At 37.4% G+C, this 25,852-nt stretch overlaps 2 protein-coding genes across 2 annotated transcripts; both read left to right on the top strand.

Moving 5' to 3' along the window:
- Positions 1–9,163: 9,163 nt before the first annotated feature.
- Positions 9,164–11,471, top strand: LOC125251454 (macrophage mannose receptor 1-like). Its single transcript, XM_048164478.1, has 5 exons — positions 9,164–9,675; positions 9,753–10,115; positions 10,212–10,544; positions 10,691–10,791; positions 11,035–11,471. Exons 1-5 carry the CDS (start codon positions 9,639–9,641, stop codon positions 11,137–11,139), a joined length of 939 nt encoding a protein of 312 aa, XP_048020435.1. The 5' UTR covers positions 9,164–9,638; the 3' UTR covers positions 11,140–11,471.
- A 7,486-nt stretch (positions 11,472–18,957) lies between these two features.
- Positions 18,958–20,600, top strand: LOC125251565. The gene is made up of 4 exons (XM_048164602.1): positions 18,958–19,466; positions 19,607–19,942; positions 20,052–20,146; positions 20,297–20,600. The coding sequence occupies exons 1-4, from the start codon at positions 19,289–19,291 to the stop codon at positions 20,417–20,419; spliced, it is 732 nt and encodes a 243-aa protein (XP_048020559.1). The 5' UTR covers positions 18,958–19,288; the 3' UTR covers positions 20,420–20,600.
- The last annotated feature ends 5,252 nt before the right edge of the window (positions 20,601–25,852 follow it).

Raw genomic sequence — 25,852 nt, 5'->3', positions numbered from 1 at the left:
GACGCACTCCATATCAGTCAACGCTCTCAATGGACAGTCTCTCCCCAGTGTTTCCCATACTACGGACTTCATCACCCTCGTCACATCTGGTAATCACACTGACAAGTCCCAATTTCTGCTCATGGACTCACCTCATGCACCTGTTGTTCTTGGACATCCCTGGCTCACTAAACACAATCCCCGCATCGACTGGCAACAAGGAACCATCACTGAGTGGAGCACCCAGTGTCACAAGTCTTGTCTTTTGTCTGCTTGTCCCACGGTGTCTGTTTCTGTTTTGCAGGAGGAGGCGGAGGATTTGTCTAACGTGCCCATGGAGTACATCGATCTGAAGGAAGTGTTCAGTAAGTCCCGGGCTGCTTCTCTTCCTCCTCATCGTCCCTATGACTGTGCGATAGATTTAGTTCCCGGTAAGTCTCCGCCTAAAGGCAAACTTTACTCTCTGTCTGTTCCCGAGAGGGAGGCCATGGAGAAATATATTTCTGATTCTCTAGCGGCTAAGTTCATCCGCCCTTCCTCATCTCCAGCGGGGGCGGGGTTCTTTTTTGTGGGGAAGAAGGACGGATCTTTGCGACCTTGTATTGATTACCGAGGGCTGAACAACATCACGGTAAAGAATACCTACCCTTTGCCGTTGATGTCTTCAGCCTTCGAGAGGTTGCAAGGAGCGTCTGTTTTCACTAAATTGGACTAAAGTGGAAGACCGCTTTTAACACCCCCAGAGGGCACTTTGAATACTTGGTCATGCCCTTCGGGCTGTCCAACTCGCCTGCGGTCTTCCAGGCACTCGTCAATGACGTGTTGAGAGACATGGTTGACCAGTTCATATATGTCTACCTGGACGACATATTGATTTTTTCGTCATCTCTCCAGGAGCACGTTCAACACGTCAGACGAGTGCTTCAGCGGCTGCTAGAGAATGGGCTTTTTGTCAAGGCGGAGAAATGCGAATTTCATGCACAGTCTGTTTCTTTTCTAGGCTACATCGTCTCGTCTGAGGGAATTCGCATGGATCCTGACAAGGTTAAGGCTGTGGTGGATTGGCCAAACCCAGATTCCCGTAAGGCCCTACAGCGGTTTCTGGGTTTCGCTAATTTTTACCGGCGTTTTATTCGCAATTTCAGCCAACTAGCCGCGCCTCTGACCGCCTTGACCTCCCCCAGAACGACCTTCAGGTGGTCAGATGCAGCCCACGCTGCATTTGCCAAACTGAAGAGCCGCTTCGTTTCGGCTCCCATTTTGATTGCCCCTGATCCTTCGCGTCAGTTCGTGGTGGAGGTCGATGCGTCAGAGGTGGGGGTAGGTGCAGTTCTTTCCCAGCGATCTCCCTCAGACGACAAGATGCATCCATGCGCGTATTTTTCGCATCGTTTATCTCCCGCCGAACGCAATTACGACATTGGTAACAGAGAGTTGTTGGCAGTCAAATTAGCGTTGGAAGAATGGCGTCACTGGTTAGAGGGATCGGGGGTTCCCTTTATTGTTTGGACTGATCACAAGAATTTAGAGTTTATACGATCGGCTAAAAGGCTCAACTCTAGGCAGGCTCGGTGGGCACTTTTTTTCGGACGTTTTGACTTTACTCTATCGTACCGCCCGGGCTCCAAAAACATCAAGCCCGATTCTCTTTCTCGTATTTTTGACCCTTCCGAACGCCCGTCCACTCCCGAGTGTATTCTTCCCGAGACGTTAGTGGTCTCCACTCTTACATGGGAGGTCGAATCGAAGGTCCTAGCGGCCTTAGAAGGGGTAACGCCTCCGCCCGTATGCCCACCGAACCGTTTGTTTGTGCCGGAGGGGCTAAGGTCCTGCGTTATCAAGTGGGGTCATTGTTCCAACGTGGCTTGCCATCCAGGGGTTTATCGCACTAGATTTTGTTACCGCCCTCCCACCCTCCCAAGGGTATACGGTTGTTTTGACCGTGGTGGACCGATTCTCGAAGGCGACCCATTTTATACCCTTAGCCAAATTACCCTCTGCTAAGGAGACAGCGGTTGCGGTCATTGATCACATCTTCCGGTTACATGGCCTCCCGGTGGATGTGGTTTCTGACAGGGGTCCCCAATTTGTGTCCAAATTCTGGCAGGAGTTTTGTAAGTTACTGGGGGCGACGGCTAGTCTTTCCTCTGGGTTCCATCCCCAGACCAATGGTCAGACTGAGAGGGCCAACCAAGATTTAGAGCGAATGTTGCGATGTTTGGCGTCCAAGAATCCTTCCTCCTGGAGTCAACAACTCTCTATGATTGAGTACGCTCACAATTCATTGCCAGTGTCTTCTACGGGCCTTTCTCCATTTGAATGTAGTCTAGGTTACCAGCCACCTGTGTTTCCCAGTCTGGAGTCCGAGGTCGCGGTCCCCTCCGCTCACGCCTTCGTCCAGAGGTGCCGCCACACTTGGAACAGAGCCCGCGAGACTCTGCTGCAAGTGAGGGCGCGTACCAAGGCTAAGACCGACCGCCACCGGTCGAAGCCTCCCGTATACGTCGTGGGTCAAAAAGTGTGGCTTTCTACTAAGAACATTCCGCTCCGCTCCGTTGCCAATAAGCTTGCTCCCAAATTCATTGGCCCGTTTACTGTCACTAAAATTATTAGTCCAGTGGCAGTCCGCCTCAAATTGCCTCCGGCGTACAGGAGGATTCATCCCGCCTTTCATGTGTCCAAAATTAAACCTGTTTACCGTTCTCATCTTAATCCGCCTACTCCGGTTCCTCCTCCGCCGCGACTCGTAGACGGGGAACCAACCTATTCGGTTAATCGTATTCTGGACTCTAGGCGGAGGGGACGCGGATTCCAGTACTTGGTGGACTGGGAGGGTTACGGTCCGGAGGAGAGAAGTTGGGTTCCTGCTAGGGACATTCTGGATCACTCCCTTATTGATGATTACAATCAACAGGTAAGGAGTTCTGGGAACGCCGTGAGGCGTTCCTAGGAGGGAGGGTACTGTCACGGTTCACTAATCCGCTGTCTCATACTGTTGTCTGTGTGTAGGTTTTGGGATGTGTCACTTGATTGTTCTGTGTGGGCGTCGCCGCTGATTGCTGATCAGCGGCAGCTGTGGATCATTACACCTGCCTATTTAACGCCTTGTCTTTCGTCTCATGTTTGTCAGATCGTTTGTTGTAGTCCTGGTGTTGTCCCGTTGTTTCTCGTGTTTCTTGTTCCTGGACTGGATTCTCGTCGCTGTTTCCTGTTACCTGTCTGTCTCGTTGGATTACTCGTTCTGGATTTCATTCACGGATACTCACACGGACACACGGACTCACCATTCAGGACCATCATTCATCACGGACACTTCATCGCCCATCGAAGTCCCTGTGTTACCCCTCTCCTGCTGTCTGTGTTGCTGCTGTGTGTTTTGTGGTCTACTTACCTGGCGTGAAGCTCTATTAAAGAGATATTAACTTGCAATTGTATCCAGTCTTCTTTTCCGTGACAGTGTTACTTTCAAAATGCTTTAAGATCACCCTCAAATTTTTACCCAATTTGCTTCAAACTTCATTAGAATAATGTCAAGACATAACAAATGAAGACCTGTAAAAAGATTTTTAATATTTTTCAAACACTGTTGCCATAGCAACAGATCAAACTTCAATATTTGTTTTGGATGGGTTTGAGACACTTAGCATGCTTCAAATTGCATGAAACTCGACTCATATGTCAGGATTGTCATCCAGTAGACATGGGCAGAGCCTCAGAAACGGGCAGGAAGGAGGGCCTCTATAGCGCCACCTTTTGAAAAAAGTGGGGGGTTAGTTTTACCTACAGTCACCAAACTCGATACACATATTGTTCTCATTAAGCCGGACAACTTTCTAATTTACAGTCATTAGCTCTGACCAACAGGAAGTCCAATATTTTGGTTTGAATGTGGATTTTTTCACCCTCTCCCTCTCTCTGTGGCACCCCTCTCCCCCTCACTTCCTCCTCCCCCTCATTCTCTCAGTCTGACTCTTACTGTGTGTGTGTGTGTGTGTGTGTGTGTGTGTGTGTGTGTGTGTGTGTGTGTGTGTGTGTGAGGGTCTCTGTCTGTGTCCCTCTCTGTATTAGTTTTGACTATACTTGTGAGGACCAAATGTCCTCACTTATTTTGTGGAATACTTTCACAACCCACTAGTGAGGACATTTGACTGGTCCTCACTATTTTAAAAGGCTTATAAATCAGCCAAAATATGTTTTTATTTAAATCTAGTGATGGTTACATGTTTCTGTGATGGGTAGGTTTAAGGCCCCGGTATACTTCAAATAAAATCGAAGAATGAACTGATGTGAAAATATGAATAAACTGGATATCCGCTTTATAGTACAAAATATCCGCTTTATAGTACAAAAAGTTGTGCTTCTAAAAACAAAATGAGGCACTAACACTGTTTTTCATGTTTGATACTGTAAAACTGCTTGATTTTAAGCAATCTATTGAATAAAGTGCTATATGAAGACGTGACGTGACTGGAGTGCTACTTTGCAGAGCTCGTGCTAACATTCCCATGCTGTTATGATCAGACGCTTTTCTTATGCTTTCTATAATAAATGCTTGCTGTTTTCCCATTTTTGTTGTGTTTATTTTGTTACTGAGAAGAAAGTGCACGGCACATATTTACATATTTATCTAATCGTCGCTCTCAGCAGTGTGGGCGGCATCAGATGTTCGTTTACAGTATATCGCTGGTCAAGCATTTCAAACTTAGTTTTACTCCTAAATGAGAACGAAAAAGAACATCGTTTGAAGTATACCGCGGCCTTTAGGAGTAGGGGTCGGGTTAGGTGATAGAAAATATCATTGACCCGATTTAAAATCAATAGAAGTCTATGCAATGTCCTCACAAAGACAGCAATACAAACCTGTGTGTGTGTGTGTGTGTGTATTTTTTATGAACTTATAGAAATATTTATCTGCAAATGATAACTTCACACTCATTTGAAATTGAACCATGACATTATATCACTATTTGGACGTGACTACTTTACAAAAAATGTCATTTGAGTTACAGTTATTATTACCAACACCTGTGATTTCATGTTCTGATTCATACAACACTTAAATCTTTGTTTTGTTTTGTTTTTACAAAGGAGAGTGTGTGTTTTCTCAACATGGGTGTTATAGAAAGTCATGTGCTGTTTTTGCAAACATCATGTACAACGCATGCCTTTAAATTATTTATTGATATAATTCAAATTTATTAAAAAATCACTATTTAAGTAAATTTCACTTGATTTTATAAAAGTGGCTGTTTAAAATAAACTTGCATGAGTGAGCAGAAAAATGTAGACATGTACCTTACTATTACCTGAGACTGATATTAAAATCGTCTTTGCAGGTTCTGTGATTTGGCTCTATTTATTAATTTTATAATTTTTTATACCACACATATTGAAATTTAATGAAAGCATGCTTTTGGAGCATAAGACTGGTGCACAAACGATAGTCCAGGGAGGTTTTAAATGCCTATTGCCCGCTGTGCACAGTTGCCCTGAAGCCACCATGTTGGCGATGCAACCGGGCTTGGGCCCGCCATCGCTGCTTGCAGCTATATATATTTTTTTTTTTTTTGTAACTGTTGTAGTCGTTTTTGCTATTATTATTCTTAGCCCATCTATAATATATTTTCAGTCATTTTTATCTAAGTTTTTGAAATCGGATGTACCCAGTTGGGTCAGGTTGTATCAACACTGGTTAGGTGTTATTCATCCTTTCACCACCAGATGACCACAAATTGCACCAGTTTGTGAAGCGCGGAGTATCATTTTAGAGCATCATGTTACTCCCAAACACTGCACATTTTGAATGTCTCCCTAATTAGAACACACCTGAGTCAATCCACAAGTTTGTTAACATGAATGGCCATATTGTATAATATATTAATATTAATAATATAATGGCCATATTATTGGATAATATATGTATAAAATATAATCTAATATACACTATTCATTGAAATTGATTGTGACATTTTTTTTTCATGAATGTTGTTCTTTGTCAATAGCTATATTAATAGTAATAAAATAATAGGTGTAATAATTATGTGTTACAGGTTTTATTTATTAATGCTCTATAGTTTTAAATGAAAAAACATTCTTGTGATAATTACCTTAAATATTTTTTGTGAAATCACATGTAATGTCTTAACAGGCCAAAAAAAAAAAAAAAAATCACAGAAAAAATAAAAATGTACATATGGTTTAAAATTGCAGTTATATTGACATGCTAAATTATAAAACATGTCATTTGAATCATCAGGTTCCTCTTTCACATTTATACAAAACTTGTAAGTCCTTGCGATTCCAATCATTTTAAGTTGTGTTACAAAATTACATACTTGTCTTTACTTATGTGCTAATAAAGTTTAAAAGTATTCTTAAGTGTGCTTCTTCTAGGCTTGCAGTCTATGAAGATCAAGGCAGCAACCTTCCAGTTACCAGCTCCAAGCTTGCAAAGCCCACAGCACACTGTCTAATGTTTAAGAAAATTTGTAATCTACCTCTCAAAGCATGTGCACAGTACATGCAGTGTTCACCACCCCCCTTATCAATGACTTGTTTAATCATCTTTAATATTTTTCAAACACTGTTGCCATAGCAACAGATCAAACTTAAATATTTGTTTTGGATGGGTTTGAGACACTTAGCATGCTTCAAATTGCATGAAACTCAACTCATATGTCAGGATTGTCATCCAGTAGACATGGGCAAAGCCTCAGAAACGGGCAGGAAGGAGGGCCTCTATAGCGCCACCTTTTGAAAAAAGTGGGGGGTTAGTTTTACCTACAGTCACCAAACTCGATACACATATTGTTCTAATTTTTACTCATTGTTCTTCATAATTTACAGTCATTAGCTCTGACCAACAGGAAGTCCAATATTTTGGTTTAAATGTGGATTTTTTCACCCTCTCTCTCCCTCTCTCTGTGGCACCCCTCTCCCCCTCACTCCCTCTTTCCCCTCACTCTCTCAGTCTGACTCTTTCTGTGTGTGCGTGAGAATGTGTGTGTGTGTGTGTGTGTGTGTGTGTGTGTGTGTGTGTGTGTGTGTGTGTGAGGGTCTCTGTCTGTGTCCCTCTCTATACTAGTTTTGACTATACTTGAGAGGACCAAATGTCCTCACTTATTTTGTGAAATACTTTCACAACCCACTAGTGAGGACATTTGACTGGTCCTCACTATTTTAAAAGGCTTATAAATCAGCCAAAATATGTTTTTATTTAAATCTAGTGATGGTTACATGTTTCTGTGATGGGTAGGTTTAAGGCCCCGGTATACTTCAAATAAAATCGAAGAATGAACTGATGTGAAAATATGGACAAACTGGATATCCGCTTTATAGTACAAAAAGTTGTGCTTGTAAAAAAAAAAATGAGGCACTAACACTGTTTTTCATGTTTGATACTGTAAAACTGCTTGATTTTAAGCAATCTATTGAATAAAGTGCTATATGAAGACGTGACGTGACTGGAGTGCTACTTTGCAGAGCTCGTGCTAACATTCCCATGCTGTTATGATCAGACGCTTTTCTTATGCTTTCTATAATAAATGCTTGCTGTTTTCTCATTTTTGTTGTGTTTATTTTGTCACTGAGAAGAAAGTGCACGGCACATATTTACATATTCATCTAATCGTCGCTCTCAGCAGTGTGGGCGGCATCAGATGTTCGTTTACAGTATATCGCTGGTCAAGCATTTCAAACTTCGTTTTACTCCTAAATGAGAACGAAAAAGAACATCGTTTGAAGTATACTTCGGCCTTTAGGAGTAGGGGTCGGGTTAGGTGATAGAAAATATCATTGACCCGATTTAAAATCAATAGAAGTCTATGCAATGTCCTCACAAAGACAACAATACAAACCTGTGTGTGTGTGTGTGTGTGTGTGTGTGTGTGTGTGTGTGTGTGTGTGTGTGTATTTTTGATGAACTTATAGAAATATTTAACTGCAAATGATAATTTCACACTCATTTGAAATTGAACCATGACATTATATCACTATTTGGACGTGACTACTTTTCAAATGTCATTTGAGTTACAGTTATTATTACCAACACCTGTGATTTCATGTTCTGATTCATACAACACTTAAATATTTGTTTTATTTTTACAAAGGAGAGTGTGTGTTTTCTCGACATGGGTGTTATAGAAAGTCATGTGCTGTTTTTGCAAACATCATGTACAACGCATGCCTTTAAATTATTTATTGATATAATTCAAATTTATTAAAAAATCACTATTTAAGTAAATTTCACTTGATTTTATAAAAGTGGCTGTTTAAAATAAACTTGCATAAGTGAGCAGAAAAATGTAGACATGTACCTTACTATTACCTGAGACTGATATTAAAATCGTCTTTGCAGGTTCTGTGATTTGGCTCTATTTATTAATTTTATAATTTTTTATACCACACATATTGAAATTTAATGAAAGCATGCTTTTGGAGCATAAGACTGGTGCACAAACGATAGTTCAGGGAGGTTTTAAATGCCTATTGCCCGCTGTGCACAGTTGCCCTGAAGCCACCGTGTTGGCGATGCAACCGGGCTTGGGCCCGCCATCGCTGCTTGCAGCTATATATATATATATTTTTTTTTGTAACTGTTGTAGTCGTTTTTGCTATTATTATTCTTAGCCCATCTATAATATATTTTCAGTCATTTTTATCTAAGTTTTTGAAATCGGATGTACCCAGTTGGGTCAGGTTGTATCAACACTGGTTAGGTGTTATTCATCCTTTCACCACCAGATGACCACAAATTGCACCAGTTTGTGAAGCGCGGAGTATCATTTTAGAGCATCATGTTACTCCCAAACACTGCACATTTTGAATGTCTCCCTAATTAGAACACACCTGAGTCAATCCACAAGTTTGTTAACATGAATGGCCATATTGTATAATATATTAATATTAATAATATAATGGCCATATTATTGGATAATATATGTATAAAATATAATCTAATATACACTATTCATTGAAATTGATTGTGACATTTTTTTTCATGAATGTTGTTCTTTGTCAATAGCTATATTAATAGTAATAAAATAATAGGTGTATTAATTATGTGTTACAGGTTTTATTTATTAATGCTCTATAGTTTTAAATGAAAAAACATTCTTGTGATAATTACCTTAAATATTTTTTGTGAAATCACATGTAATGTCTTAACAGGCCAAAAAAAAAAAAAAAAATCACAGAAAAAATAAAAATGTACATATGGTTTAAAATTGCAGTTATATTGACATGCTAAATTATAAAACATGTCATTTGAATCATCAGGTTCCTCTTTCACATTTATACAAAACTTGTAAGTCCTTGCGATTCCAATCATTTTAAGTTGTGTTACAAAATTACATACTTGTCTTTACTTATGTGCTAATAAAGTTTAAAAGTATTCTTAAGTGTGCTTCTTCTAGGCTTGCAGTCTATGAAGATCAAGGCAGCAACCTTCCAGTTACCAGCTCCAAGCTTGCAAAGCCCACAGCACACTGTCTAATGTTTAAGAAAATTTGTAATCTACCTCTCAAAGCATGTGCACAGTACATGCAGTGTTCACCACCCCCCTTATCAATGACTTGTTTAATCATCTTTCAGTTCCTCTTATTTTCCTAAAACAGCAGCACACATATACTGTACAGCAGAGAGGATCTGTGTGAGCAGTCATGGAAGGGAGTCTGTTTGTGCTGCTTCTGCTGTCAGGTTGGTGTGGTCATTTATAAGCTGTATTTATGATGATGTGTATATGTATAGATGGTTTAACATGTTGATTTTACCAGGGCTCTTCTGGAGCAGTTCTGCTCTTTCTCGTCAGTACCACTATATAAATGTAAGAATGTCATGGCCAGAGGCTCAGAGTTACTGCAGAGAGAAGTACACTGACCTGGCTACTGTAGACAACATGGATGATGTGAACAGGCTGGTAAATATAGTGGATGCTGGATACAACGGATCAGTGTGGATTGGACTGAAGAGAGGGACACAGACACGCTGGGCTTGGTCTAATGGAGAAGACATGACTTCTCACTATTTTAACTGGGATTCTTCACAGACGCATGGAAATGGAGACTGCGTGTCTACTTATTCTGGGGTTTGGCATATGGCGGCATGTGACTCTCTACAATATTTTGTGTGCCAAAATGGTGAGTTTCCCATTCTTTTAAATTTATTATTATGCCTTTTAACCCGGAACGAAGAGCTGTAAACTGAATTTTTTATTTTTTTGCATCTCTCATTAGAAAATAATGGATACATCATGGTGCAGAGCAATAAAACCTGGAGTGATGCTCAAAGCTACTGCAGAGAGTATTACACAGATCTGCCCTCCATCCACAACTCTGAGGAAAATAACCAGATAACTAATGTTCTGTTAGCTGGACACCATATCTGGTTTGGTCTGTTCCTGGACTCTTGGGAATGGTCTGACAAATGGAGCCGCTTCTTTAGAAACTGGGCAGCAGGTCAACCATCCCAGAATTCAGGATCTAACTGTGTCTGCATGTCAACAACCGATTATGGGGAATGGGCTCATGAAAGCTGTGATCTAAAGCGTCCTTTTATTTGCTATAGAGGTGAGTTTCCCCAGTTAACAGAATCAAATGATTCAAACAAGAGGTTGAAATAGATTTTACAAACAACTTAAAAATCGTCTTTAAAAATGTTAAATTTTCTTCAAAAAATCTTCTTTAAAAATGACTGTAATTCTGTATTTCTCTAGAGGATGAGATCATTAGAAAACAGATTATCAGACTGAAATTGTCCTATAATGATAACTGCACACTGAATGATCCTTCACTACAGACTGCCATCCTGAATGAGGTTTGTCTCTGCCTTAAACATCACGTTCAGTTTCAAATTTAGGTGCATCAACACGAATTGCTGAGTATGTACTGGATGAAACAGTGATAAGAAACAAGAATGTGTTATAATTCATTGCCTTACATCCAACCTTCATTATTGTTGTTGTGGTTGTTGTTAATATTAAGGGTTAAAGATGAAATAAAGCCTAAAGGTGTGGCATAATTTAAATTTTTAATTAACTCTTTCTTTCTGGTCTTCCAGATAAGTGAAAAGCTGAAGAGCATGGGGCTGGAAAGGGACAGCAAAATAAGCTGGAGAAAAGGGGAAGGTGGAGAAGTGTTTCATCAAGAGAGCAGTTTCAAATAATAAAAAATACACCTCTATAAATATATCTATATAAAATATACATCTATATGATGAGTTGTTTACTTACTTTTTAATTAGTTTTCCCATTGTTATCATTGTCGTCATTCGGGCCGATTCGAGAATGTGCACGAAAACAAGAGGTAGGATTTATCGCACAAACCAACCATAACCGATCATATCCAGTCATAGCATGATGGAGGCATTGCCTCCTCTCATGTGACTTTCTCCCATTCATTCTTCAAACTATAAAAACATTATTTTTGTAATATTGATTATTTTCTCATCGAGTTTTTTGGAGACACTGCCTCTCTTGCCTCCTCAGAGGAAACGCCTCTGATATATATATATATATATATATATATATATATATATATATATACCAATAAAATATTAATAATAATAAATAAAATCACTGCGAAAATTACTATATATAATCTATATTTAATCATATACTATATTTAATCATAATTTTGATCTTTAATTCATAAATTTGCAAAAATCTAATCTTTCATTGAAGGAAAAGAATTGAAAGTGGGGCGAAAATCACATTATGAAATAAATGTTTTTCTCCAAAACACATTGACCACAATTATTGGCACCCTTTTGTTAAATACTTTTTGCAACGTCCTTTTGCCAAGAGAACAGCTCTGAGTCTTTACCTATTATGCCTGATGAGTTTGGAGAAAACCTGACAAGAGATCAGAGACTATTCCTTCATACAGAATCCTCCAGATCCTTCAGATTCCCAGCTGCATGTTGGTGCTTCTTCTCTTCATTTCACTCCACTCATTTTCTTTAGGATTCAGGTCAGGGAATTGGGATGGCCATGGCAGAAGCTTCATTTTGTGCTCAGTGACACATTTTTTGTTGGTTTTGATGTTTGTTTTGGATCATTGTCCTGATGGAAGATCCAACCACGGCCCATTATTGGATTTTTAGCAGAAGCAGTCAGGTTTTGATTTTTTATCTGTTAGTATTTGATAGAATCAATGATGTCCAGGATCTCCAGCAGAAAAATAGGCTCACAACATTAAAGATCCAGCAGTATATTTAACCGTGGGCATGGGGTACTTTTTATCCATGTGTGCACCAAACCCATCTGGTGGGTTTGCTGCCAAAAAGCTCTTTTTTTAGTTTCATCTGACCATAGAAGCTGGTCCCGTTTGAAGTTCTAGTCGTGTCTGACAACTGAATATGCTGGAGATTGTTTCTGGATGAGAGGAGAGGATTTTTCTTGAAATCCTCCTGAACAACTTGTGGGGATGTAGGTGCTGTTTGATATTTTTTTTTAGGCTTTCTGTGACTCAAGACTCAACTAATCTCTGCAATTCTCCAGCTGTGATTTCTGTGCCTCAAACTTTCCTCCTCGTCGCGCATTAGGACGATTTAGACACACGTCCTCTTCCAGGCAGATTTGTAACATCTTTAGTTAATTGGAACTTCTTAATTATTGCCCTGGTAGTGGAAACAGGAATGTAGGTGCTGTTTGATTTTTTTTTTAGGCTTTCTGTGACTCAAGACTCAACTAATCTCTGCAATTCTCCAGCTGTGATTTCTGTGCCTCAAACTTTCCTCCTCGTCGCGCATTAGGACGATTTAGACACACGTCCTCTTCCAGGCAGATTTGTAACATCTTTAGTTAATTGGAACTTCTTAATTATTGCCCTGGTAGTGGAAACAGGAATGTTCAATGCTTTAGCTATTTTCTTACAGCCATTGGTTTTACTCATTGTGATGAATGATTACGGGAATTTGGCCTTTGTGTTTCCTCATGTTTGTTCTCCTGTGGAACAGGAAGTCATGGCTGGACAATTTCATGTTCATGATCACCCTGGTGTGCTAAAAAAAAAAAATGTAAATTTAAATGGGAATATATTTCAGAGATATTTTACTCATACAGAATTCTAGGGGTGCTAATAATTGTGGCCAACATGTTTTGGAGAAAAACATTTATTTCATAATGTGATTTTCCCCCACTTTCAATTCTTTTCCTTCAGTGAAAGGTTAGATTTTTGCTCATTTTATGAATTAAAGATCAAAAGGCTAAACAATGCATATTTATTTTTATAGTCATCTTTGATCATATTTACCAAGGGTGCCAATAATATCCATTATTTAAAAATCGTGAATGGCCATATTATATAATATATTTATTGAAATAGATTGTGAAATTATTTTTCTCAAAGTATTTTAATAACTACATCTAGCTCTAACTTTAATTAGAAATAGCTTGTGTGTTCTTACAGCTTCAAATTTACCATTTAATAGGCTAATAGTTTTACATATGTAAATATCGTTGCAACAACAACATGTAATACTTCAACATTAAGATAAACATTAAAGGTATAATGCATTTTTGTAAAGTTCTAGAGTATCCAATGTATTTTTAGATATGTGTGAACTAGTGTATTTGCCAATTTGATTTGTAAAATATGATGATATTGTTGTCATAATAAATTTGAGGGAAATAGAAACATCCTGTACATATTATTACCATTTTCAGATGCTCAGACATGTACAATTTAAAATGTAGAAATACACTGCTTTTCTTTTGAAATTGATGAGTAATTTATTACAATAAGTTAAATATACTATGTTTTTTTTTCCATATGTAAAGAGAGATTCATTTGCATTGTAAAACTAAATTTTGGAAATTCGAACTCTATGAATGCAGCATGGTAGTAGCCTTTTTCTATTTACATTAGGCTAGCTATTATGCAAAGCTGTCTGTGTTTTAAAAAAAATAAGCTACCTTTTCATGTAAATGACTCCCTAATAGTATTCTAAAAAACAAAAACAAAACAAAAATAAACTGGATACAGAATTATTCACCCATTACAAATAGTTCCTTAAGATAATGGCATCACATTCTCATTCTTCATATTATTTCTTGTTTTTATTAAAGTGTAAGATTGTCTGAAACGTGGCCTTCCACTCTGGCATACTGAGTCCAATTGGTTAAAATTATGGATCCATTGCCAGTTAGTACAGTTTTAAAAGTACATTTTTCAAAAGTACATTTTTATACAGCTGTTTAAAATAGTAATTATATATGACAAACTCAGAGGACCAAAAAACACAAAGACAAGTCACTTATTCAAACAAGCTTGCTTATTTATTTCTTCTGATTCCCCTTATCCTTCTGATTGCTCATATTTACTGCAACTTCTCCTTGACTAGTTTTTTTGCATTTTGAATTTACTCCTACAGCTTTCATCAGATCTTCCTGACATTTCAGTCAGCATGGCAGTCAAAAGTTATTAAAAATGATTTGAAATACCAAACAAGTACCAAAACAATGACAAGAAATAAGACTGTGGCTGCATCCGAAAATCGCATACTTCCCTACACTGTCAGAAAAAAAGGTACAGTGCTGTCACTGGGGCGGTACCCTAAGGTACAAAGGTAAAAAGGTACATCTTTGTACCTTACCCCTAAATGGTGCATATTAGTACCTTAAAGGTACATATAAGTACCTTTTTACCTTTGTACCTTTTTTTCTGACAGTGTACTATATAGTAGGCGAAAAACAGTATGTTACAAAATAAGTATTCACTTACTTTCGCATTCACAGTACTCATAAAAGAGAAGGCAAAGAGTACCCAGATGACCTACTATTTCCAGAAACATTCTGATATGGACATTTTACTATCATATGAGGCCACGGGAGAGGATTTGTGAATGACAGTAAAGCGATGCAACTGATGCTGGTAGGTCACATGATAATGACAAAATGGCGAATGTACACTCTAAAAAATGCTGGGTTGTTTCAGCCCAAATTTGGGTCAAATATGGAAAAACCCAACCATTGGGTTAAAAATTTAATTTAAAAATGTAACTCAACGGCTGGGTTTGTCCATTTTTGACCCAAATTTAGGTTGAAACAACCCAGCATTTTTTAGAGTGTAGTATGTCCAGACTATCTTTATACTACACACATTCATACATAGAACATACTTTTTTAGCGGTTGTGAAGTAATTACTTATTCAAAATAAGTACCTACTCAAGAGAGTATGCGACTTTGGACACAGCCTGTATCTTTGAACATTAGAGTGCTAGATGAGTTTATGCATGACTAAATGGTTTTTAAAGGTTTAGTTCAGCCCAAAATGAAAATTATGTCATTAAAAACTTACCCTCATGTCGTTCCAAACTCGCAAGACTTTTGTTCATCTTCGGAACTCAAATGAAGTTCTTTTGAAATCTAAAAGGTGTCTGTCTCTCCATTGACTGCCTTTGCAACAAACACTTTGACGCTTCAAAAAGATCATAAAGAGATCGGAAATCTAATCCATATGAATCAAGCGGTTTAGTCCAAATTTTCTGAAGAGACTCGATCGCTTTTTATGATGAAAAGATTTAAGCTTTTACACGCAAGTAAACATTGATCAGCAAACGTAAGCAGAAACTCAGTTGAACATGAATAACGTACAAGAACAAACCTCTTCCGGAAGCTCAAACGTGCTGCATAACACGAGAATGAACCTCACTGGTTATGCAGCACTTTTGAGCTTACGGAAGAGGTTTGTTCTTGTGTGTTATTCATGTTCGGTTGAGCTTCTGCTTATGTTCGTTGATCATTTGATTCTTTCTTGCTGGTCTTCCAGATAAGTGATAAGCTGAAGAGCATGGGGCTGGAAATTGACAGCAGTATAAACTGGACAAAACTAATATGAGCACTAATCTATTTATCCATCTACTTATTATGTGAAGGCAGAATTGCTATTTCCTTTTAAATGCTGATTCACTCCCATGTTTGACTTGTAAAAAAGCAGCTACTATTATTTTGTTTACACAACATCTGTGAAGGACTTTGTGACCTATTCAAAACCACCTGTGAGGATCCTGTCACTCCCTGTAGTCAATGAACTCACTCAAAAATCTTCTTGTAGAATGTATTAAATTAGCAAATCAAGAGATTTAAATTCAACTTGATCAGTTTTGAGCTCAGACAGACCACAAACATATTGCTCCTCTTATGTGGTGTTCCTGTTCCAGGTCATAAGAGTATCAACAGTTTGGCCATGGCTCTTTTGATGCTATGCTGCAGTTACATTTAAAAACACAAACTGAGGTATAAAATCACAGAACATAAAATGTTGTATAAGTCGCTCTAATACAACTTTATAGACTCTTATAAACATACAGAACTATTTGTACAAACAGCTTAACAGATAGATAGATTGATAGACCCTAAAGGGACAAAGTGAAGGAAGGAAATGTGAGATGGGAGGTATTACAAAAGTATTACATTCCCCTGAGAATCTTTGCATTTGCACACAAAGAACACCAACGTTTTTGAGGGAACAAAGTTTCTTCGGGGAAGCAAAATGTTTGACAGACAGGCTATGAAGCTCCTAAAGGGACATGGCGAAGGAAAAAAAATATGAGACAGACAGACAGACAGACAGAGATTAGATAGATAGATAGATAGATAGATAGATAGATAGATAGATAGATAGATAGATAGATAGATAGACAGACAGACCGTTTGGTGAAATTCAGAGTGATGCAAACGGGCACAGATCAGCTATCTAACAAATGCCATATTTGCATTTTCTTAATGCCGCATGATGTATCACTTTTCAAGAATAGCATAATAGTACAATTAGACCGTATTCTGTAGTACCAAGAACAATAAATATATACTGTATATAGAAAATTTCAATAAAATATTTGCACACCTGCTCAGCTCAAGAGTACTCTACAGATTAATAATTATTATATTAAATCAGGGTAATTCTTGTCTTTTCTTTGCTTTAACAACAAAATAATTTGATCTTGAGACCTTGTTGTAATACATAATAAAATGTAGAATCATTTTTTTTTTTTTTTTTTATTACCAAGACAAATGACTAACAGGGTCCTGAAACATAGTGCTGCTCGATTATGGCAAAAATCTTAATCAAGATTATTTTGTTCAATACTGAAATAACGATTATTTAACATGATTATTGGTGGGTGATATGATCAAAGTCTTATTTCATGATATGAGTCATTTTAAATGTTAGTGAAAACTAATACTAGGTTAATTAATTTAAGTAAAATATCCTCAAAACAATTAGAGAAGACAAGTACAGTCAGCAATACGATAAGAACAAAGAAACTAATTACAAACATAACCAGCAAAAAAAAATACAACAGAACAAAAATAAAAAAAAAATAAACAGTGCTGCTGGTTTTTCAGGAAGATGTACTAACAGGGGTTTTCAGATAAATAATAGCCTAAAACCAAAACTGAATAAAGTAATCAAATATAAAATAACACTGCTGTAAACATTAAATATATGCTAATTCTTATTAAAACTATAAAAGTTATTCAGCCAAGAGCAGTGAGTGATTTATCTTTTTTTGTTGTTTGATTAACATTAATGACTGCAGCAGATTTATGAGGCTGCTGTCACTTTAAGAGTTGCACGGATCCAATATACTGTGACATGCACTCTTTCTCAGTGTTTACATTCACTTAAGACAAAAATGTATGTGTTTATGTGGATATTTACCAAAACATTTCAACATACTTGTGTGTAGGCTATTTGACCGTTTGTGTGCGCATCTAAAGCCCCCGGTATACTTTGCTTATGCCCCGTCTCGGAGGGTGCACAGATGCATTAATAACACTGTTTAATATCAAGCACATCCTGCAGTTTAGCATCAGTGGACTGCGTTTTACAACACTCACTTATTCAGCTGATTTGGATGTTAAATTTGGCGTTGGGAAGAACGAAAGCACACCAAGGTGAAGGAAAGGAAGGTGCACTGGACGGAATGTGGCAGCGGCACAATAATCATTTTACCTCGATTATCTTGTTTTCATAATCGTTGGAAGCCACAATCGAAATCTAAATTTGATTGCGATGAAAGGGTTAGTTCACCCAAAAATGAAAATTCTGTCATTAATTACTCACCCTCATGTCATTCCACACCCTTAAGACCTTCGTTCATCTTCGGAACACAAATTAAGATATTTTTGATAAAATCTGATGGCTCATTGAGGCCTCCAATGACAGTAAGATAATTAACACTTTCAGATGCCCAGAAAGCTACTTAAGACATATTTAAAAAAATTCACTTGACTGCAGTGGTTCAACCTTAATGTTATGAAGCGACGAGAATACTTTTTGTGCACCAAAAAAAAAAAAAAACGACTTTATTAAACAATATCTGTGATGGGGGATTTCAAATCACTGCTTCATGAAGCTTTGAAGCTTTTGTTTCGAATCAGCGGTTCGGAGCGTGTATCAAACTGCCAAAGTCATGTGATTTCAGTAAACGAGGCTTCATTACGTCATAAGTGTTTCAAAACATTTTGAAATTTCAATGGTTCATGTGACTTTGGCAGTTTGATACACACTCTGAGCCACTGATTCGAAAAAAAAGATTTGTAAATCTTTGAAGCTTCATGAAGCAGTGTTTTGAAATCGCCCGTCAGTAAATATTGTTGAATAAAGTCGTTATTTTGGGGGTTTTTTTGGTGCACAAAAAGTATTCTCGTCGCTTCATAATATTAAGGTTGAACCACTGTAGTCACATGAACTGTTTTAAATACGTCTTTAGTAGCTTTCTGGGCATCTGAAAGTGTTAATTATCTTACTGTCAATGCAGGCCTCACTGAGACATTGGATTTTATCAAAAATATCTTAATTTGTGTTCCGAAGATGAACAAAGGTCTTACAGGTTTGGAATGACATGAGGGTGAGTAATTAATGACAGAATTTTCATTTTTGGGTGAACTAACCCTTTAATTGCACAGCCCTACTAACAAAAAAATTAGTTTGAAAAATGTTGGTAACCAGACAGTTGACAGTAGCCATTGACTTCCATACTGTCTGGTTAACAGCATTCTGCAAAATATTTTTTGTGTATTCAACAGAAGAAAGAAACTCATACAGGTTTGGAACAACTTGAGAGTGAGTAAATGATGACAGACTTTTCATTTTTGGGCGAACTATCCCTTTAAATCACAACAGGCCGATCCTGAGTCATCCCCATATATAAGTGTACTCACATTTTTGTTAAATTAATAAAGTTACAAGTATAAATTTAAACAAAAATATACATCTGAACCTATGTCAGTAGTCTCAGTTGCATGATGGGATGGAACAAACAAATGGGGTATTTTTGTTTGCAAGATGCCTGTGAAGGACAATGTGTCCTATTCAAAACAACATGATGCTGACATGTGTCAACCAATCGCTGCAACATAGATATAATCATCACACATGCATGCTTGGTTCAGATGCCATCTTACTCCAAACACAAGACGACGTGAGCTTTGACACTGCAGGCATGAATGTGATAACTGCGCTGCTGTTTTTTCTCTCAGGTAACAAATCTTTTGCATTTTTATAAGTGGACCAAAGAGATGTCACCAATTCTGTGCAATGATTTAAACATTGTGAAGTGTTCTAAATAGGTTTAGTCTGTGATTCCGTGTTTTGATAGGCTACCTATTCTCTCTTACAGGTCTTTTTGGTGGTTACTCTCTTCTTCCCAAGCGGTTCTTTTATGTAACTAACGTAATGACTTGGACAGATGCTCAGAGCTACTGCAGACAGAAATACACAGATCTGGTTTTTGTATACAGTAAGGAGGATATAGACAAAATCAAAGCTTCTTTACCATTGTTTGTCTCAGTTAATGCATGGATAGGGGGGTTTGATATGAATTTTGAGTCTGATTCACAAAACATTACGGAAAGTGAAAATACCCAGACTCAGAACTGTCTCACAATAGACACTCATTCTTGGAAACTGGCAAAAAAGAGTTGCACACTCACATATTCATTTTTCTGTAGCCAAAGTGAGTATCTCTCTGCATTTTAGCAAATGTAATGGTAATTTAGACCTAAACGTATTTTTCTTTGATGTTCGTATGCCTTTTTTTTTTTTTTTTGTACCTGTGTCCTTAGGTGAAGGCAAAAGGGTGGTGTTGCGAATGAAAGTGAATACTGATGGACAACTGGACCTCAAGGACCCTGGAATAAGATCAAAGATGTTAGATAAGGTAAAAATGATTTCTTCTGTGTGCTCTGAAATGCTTCCAAGCCAAATGTTTTAATGTCATCAATACATATCAAAATCACATGATGAAATATAACAATATATTTGTCATATCTGGGTTTTGTTGTTCCATTTTAGTCATTTTTTTCTTCAGATCAACGAGAAATTCAACAAAATTGGGTTTGGTGATGCCATCAAAATACAGTGGATCACAACAAGGCGAGCAACACTGGGGAAAACGAGAGCAAATAACACCTGCAATTTGGATACTAATTAGTTTTTATTTTTATTATTTTGAATGAATTTGTAAAATACAATTGTAATAATCACATATAATGTCTCGTTATGCGTTTTGGGTTTTCAATACATTGTAAAGAATGCAAAGGTTTTGTTAGAAAACTGTCACTTCATATTAAAAGAACAGTAGTTGTATTTATCTTTTTCTTAAAGGGTTAGTTCACTCAAAAATGAAAATTCTGTCATTAATTACTTACCCTCATGCCGTTCCACACCTGTAATACCTTCGTTCATCTTCAGAACATGCACAAACTAAGATATTTTAGTTGAAATCCGATGGTTCCGTGAGGCCTTCATATAGGGAGCAATGACACTTCCTCTCTCAAGACCCATAAAGATACTAAAAACATATTTAAATCGGTTCATGTGAGTACAGTGGTTCAATATTAATTTTATAAAGCAACAAGAATATTTTTGGTGCGCCAAAAAAACAAAAATAAACTTATTTAGTGATGGCCGATTTCAAAACACTGCTTCAGGAAGCATCTAAGCACAGATGAATCAGTAGTGTATCGAATCATGATTCAGATCGCGTGTCAAACTGCCAACGGCTGAAATCACGTGACTTTGGCGCTTCGAACAGCAGATTCGACACACTGATTCATTGTGCTCCGATGAAGATACAGTGGTTCTATATTATATTAATATTGAACCACTGTACTCACATGAACTGATTTAAATATGTTTTTAGTACCTTTCTGGATCTTGAGAGAGGAAGTGTCATTGCTTCCTATGAAGGCCTCACGGAACCATCGGATTTCAACTAAAATATCTTAATTTGTGTTCCGAAGATGAACGAAGGACAGTTGTGGAACGGCATGAGGTGAGTAATAAATGACAGAATTTTCATTTTTGGGTGAACTAACCCTTTAAACAACTATTTTACTATTTTAATCGTACAATAAATATGATGACACGAAGCTGACTGTGGCTAAAGCTTTTTGAAATAAGTACTGCTTGATTCTGATTGGTCAACAGCGTCATCGGAAGTAACATGAGCGTTCAGTGATCATTTTAATTGAAGCTGTGCAATAAGTAAAGTACATACAGTCGGTCGTTATCGCGAAAAAATGGTGTAAACTGTGAATTTAATAATGTAGTTTTTCTTAGTTGTCGTTTTAGGACTCTATCACACAGATTTTTGGTAGCAGCAATTCTGCATGGTTAATATGTATAGAGGTAGAGATATTGTTGTAAAAAACTTAATGGAAATAAAATTGATTAATTAAAAAAAACAGTGAGTATATAGTTTTTTCAGCGCCTCCAGAGAGCCATATTTTGTAAATATGTCGTAGTGCGTCATTACCACTAGAGAGCAGTACAGCCCAAGAGTCAGTGGCTAGTTTCATTGAAAATACAGAAATATAAAAACTTACTTGTATATTCAGGTCAGAAAAACAACTATATTGATTGCATACAATATGAATAAGCATGATAAAGATAAATCGTAAAGTTGTATGCATTAAAGACATTCTAAAACAGGCTTTTGTGGCTTTTAATGCTAGTCTCAGATTCAGTGATTTGGCTGGTTAGCATGGCCCTTTCTGCCCCTGCAAGTTAAACAAATATTAAAATATTAATAATAATAAAAATAATCATCTTTCTCCACTGACAGCCATTCCAAAATATCAGTGTATTTTGACCAGTTATTCCTACAGCAATCACAAATATTTCATTATCAAAATAGATGTTTTACCAGTACTCAATTTATTAGTGCGAAAGTGTGAAATTATTTTTTTTCCAGCTTCCTGATTCAGTAGAAAATATGTCACCACAGGAGAAAAGGACATTTGATGAGATCTTTAACCTTGATTAAATGATTGCTCAGTTAATGATTTTATTGAAATTGTATATAGGTTTAACATTTAAATACTTGTTTAGTCAGATTGCATTACATTTGATAGCTGGCACTGACCTTCAGCAACTTTACAATCATTGGTTCTTACCTGAATAAGCCTAAATGTGAGCAATAAGGGATCATATGTACTACACATTATCTAGAAAACAAATTACAGCTGGAACTGCCAATGACCACAGCATTAATGCTCTGTATCAACAATAATAGCTCATGCCAAATAGCTTTAGGATGTTGTACTATTGAGTAAATACAATCATTGCATGTTTTAAAGAGTTTGTCATGTGTATAATCAGAAAGCTATTCCATGCAATTTTAAAACATATCATCTGTGGGCCCAATCAAAAATATATGTCTGTGACGCACATAATATGGCATTCTGAGGAGAAAAAAAAACAAACCCTGCCCACCATCTGCGTCAAGTCACACTGTGTGTGGTTTCCGAGCGGTTTCACAAATGTGGGAATTACAGCTCCCACCTCCTCCGTGATAGCGCAGTAGATTAAATTCAACAGTGGTGACATCTGATTGAAGCTTTACTTATTTAATTTGTTTGTACAAGTTTCCTTGACTTTCAGACCACATTGGGATTTTTTTATACAGTTGAACCTGCGTATAAACAGAGTTTTAGGATTTGCAAAAATGTTAAAGAAATAAAGGTTATGGCATCAGTATCAAATGAATATTCTGTCCATGCCAGCTTGGTTGCTTGCTGTCATTAAGGCAAAAGGGGGCATACCAAACACTAAGAAAAATGAATATTTTTATTATTTTTATTCACATGTTGGTAATTTACTTCGTCAAAAAATTTAAAATTAAATGTTATTTTTTTCTTGATTTTTACACACACACACACACACACATATATATATATATATATATATATATATATATATATATATGGATGTTGTATGTGTATATAATTTTAAAAATATATCAAATGCTGATTGAGACTTTCATTTTAGTCAATTTCTTTAGCATTTTAAATATATATATATATATATATATATATAAAATATCTAAAAAAGTATCAAACACTGGTTGAGACTTTGGTTGGATGCTTTGACTTTATTGACTGACATGACATGAAAACTACAAAACGTGTAATGATTCAGTGGGCAAAATGAAGGATGCCAGAACCGTGGGTGTGTGTTAGTAGGAGTGTGGTGGCGCGTGATCATGTATGTGTGTGTGCAGGGGAGGTGAGAAGATATGCATTTTTAAGTGGGTGAATTGTGATGCATTTCCGCCGGCTCATCAGGTGTGGGAGGCAGAAACACCTCTCTGTGTTTCGATGCTAATGACTTAATATGAGCATGAATTTTTAGAAGGGGAACTCTCCTTTCTGCATCAGCTCAGATCCATGATGCATCCTAATGACATAATTTATTACAGGAAAGGACTGCATTTGTTCATGACTGTTTTTACTCTCAGTTTGTTTCGGCCTCTATGAGTTTTAAAGTTGCTATGAAACGAAAGTAGTGTCAGATCTTCTCCTCCATATTGTGATGTACATCCGAGTGTAACAGATAACTGAAAAACTTCGTTTTTAGGCCAAAACATTTTTTGTCACATACAGCAAACATCTCCTCACTATCCACTAGCTGCCTGTCCCCTGAACACACTGTAAAAAAACGCGGTCTCTATAGTCGCCACAAGCTCCGAAAATGGCAATAAAAACAAACTGGTGCAGCCTGGACCACAAAACATAATAACCATGCTCCAGCCAATAACCGACAAGAATGATTTTAAATGCGCGTTCATGACTGTTTCAGGAAGCACAGAGGGGAGGGGGAGGAGGAGGGAGGGTCTAGCTAGCCTCTGTTTTGTTTGACAACACTTCGAACGTCAACAGGAAGTTACTCCACCCAGGATCGCTTAGAGCACCTTTAATCATCGAACTTCGTCGGGTCCGACTCCGGTTCAAATTGATACTGTTGCATAGATGTGTCCTCAGAGACTCCCGCTGCCATTCTTTCTCCAAAATATACCCTCAGCTGTTGTCAAGGCAACACTCCACGTGTGTTGTGTCAAAACGCCCCACAGAACAGAGGGGCGGGGTGACCAAAGCTCATTATCATTTAAAGACACAAGCACTGAAATGGCTTGCTGAAAACAGAGCTGTTTTTGACCAGGTAAAATGAGTGTTTTCTTACAATATTAATGAGAATTTTTAATTAAAGTGTATTACAAACTTTTCATTTAGACCCTAAAGAATCATATTAACTTGAACAAAAATGGCATTATGTGACCCCTGCAGTCTGTAAGTTTTCCATCTTTGTCACCATCTCTGTTTGAAACCTGCAATTGCAGTTACATACAGCCATTTCTTTTTTCAAGTTGCGTGCGACGGTCGTTTAAAGCAATTTTCGCCAACAAATGATACTGTGGTGGCTGTTACTGACTATTTAAATCTATTGGGTTTGTTGTGTCCGTTCCATACCGAGCCATCCCATGCAGTGGAAAAGCGTCATATGTGTATTTAGTGTGTATTAGCACTACCTGTATTTCAATTTCTGTAGCAACTCCGAAGTCTTTTGCTTTTGGCTACGGGTGAATATCCAGTTGTCACTGATGATTGTCATTTGGACCTTTATGGATTACAATCCGACATTAAAATAATAAATTTAATTATTGCAGCTACTGTGGGAAAAGGCTATAAATGTTCCAGCATCCCCTCATGATATAGCCTACTAGCTGGGACTCCTTCTTTATGTAAACAGACGTGTCATGATGCAAAGTCTAAAGGCTGCAATTTCCCACGGAAACCCAACCCACCAGTACCGATTTTATTATAAAACATTAGTACAAGCTTACCATTGTGAATCAGGCTAAGGTAAGGAGGAGATAGTTTTGAACTCTGGCTGGTTATGTACTTGCTCAAAAATTGATTCTGGATCATGTTTAACCAAAAAAGTTACGGACTGCAGCTATTTAAAGCTGCTGTCCGCGATTTTTGGCCCTCTAGCGGTTAATAAACAGAACTGCACGCGTCTTGCGGAGGAACATTGTAGCCGGAGCTACTTTTCTCCGTGTATGTGTGTCTATGGCGAGTCACACAGTTACTGTGATACTCTGCGGCGAGTCCTACCAGTCCGGTCTGAAATAGTCCGAATATAAACACTTATTATAAGTGTACCATAATGATTCAGGATAAGACAAAAACACGGTTTGGAAAATGGATTCATGTTGTATATTCTCATTATATAATTTTTGTAAATTTTTAACACAAAAAAGTTGCGGACTGCAGCTTTAACATTAACAGTGTACAACATCTAATCTAACATCAAAACCATGTAAGCATTGTTTAATAGATTGTATGAATTTGAAAGAAATTGTTTTTGTTGACAACAACCACAGAGATTTCGAGATTGCGAGGGTTTTACTGAAGTTTCCAGCAGTTTGAAACAAATCTATTCAATTGAAGTTTTTCTAGAAATAAGGTTTTCATTTTGACCTCCTAATCACCCATTCACAGGGCCCCTTGGCTGTTCCTAAGCAACATCAGCAGGAAGTCATTCTGAAAGAATTCAACACAGCATAACTGAGATGCTTCTC

This window comes from Megalobrama amblycephala, linkage group LG17 (genome assembly GCF_018812025.1).
Source record: "Megalobrama amblycephala isolate DHTTF-2021 linkage group LG17, ASM1881202v1, whole genome shotgun sequence".
Lineage (NCBI taxonomy): Eukaryota > Metazoa > Chordata > Actinopteri > Cypriniformes > Xenocyprididae > Megalobrama > Megalobrama amblycephala.
The sequence above is the reverse complement of the archived record's forward strand: the minus strand, read 5'-3'. Positions and strand labels throughout refer to the sequence as shown.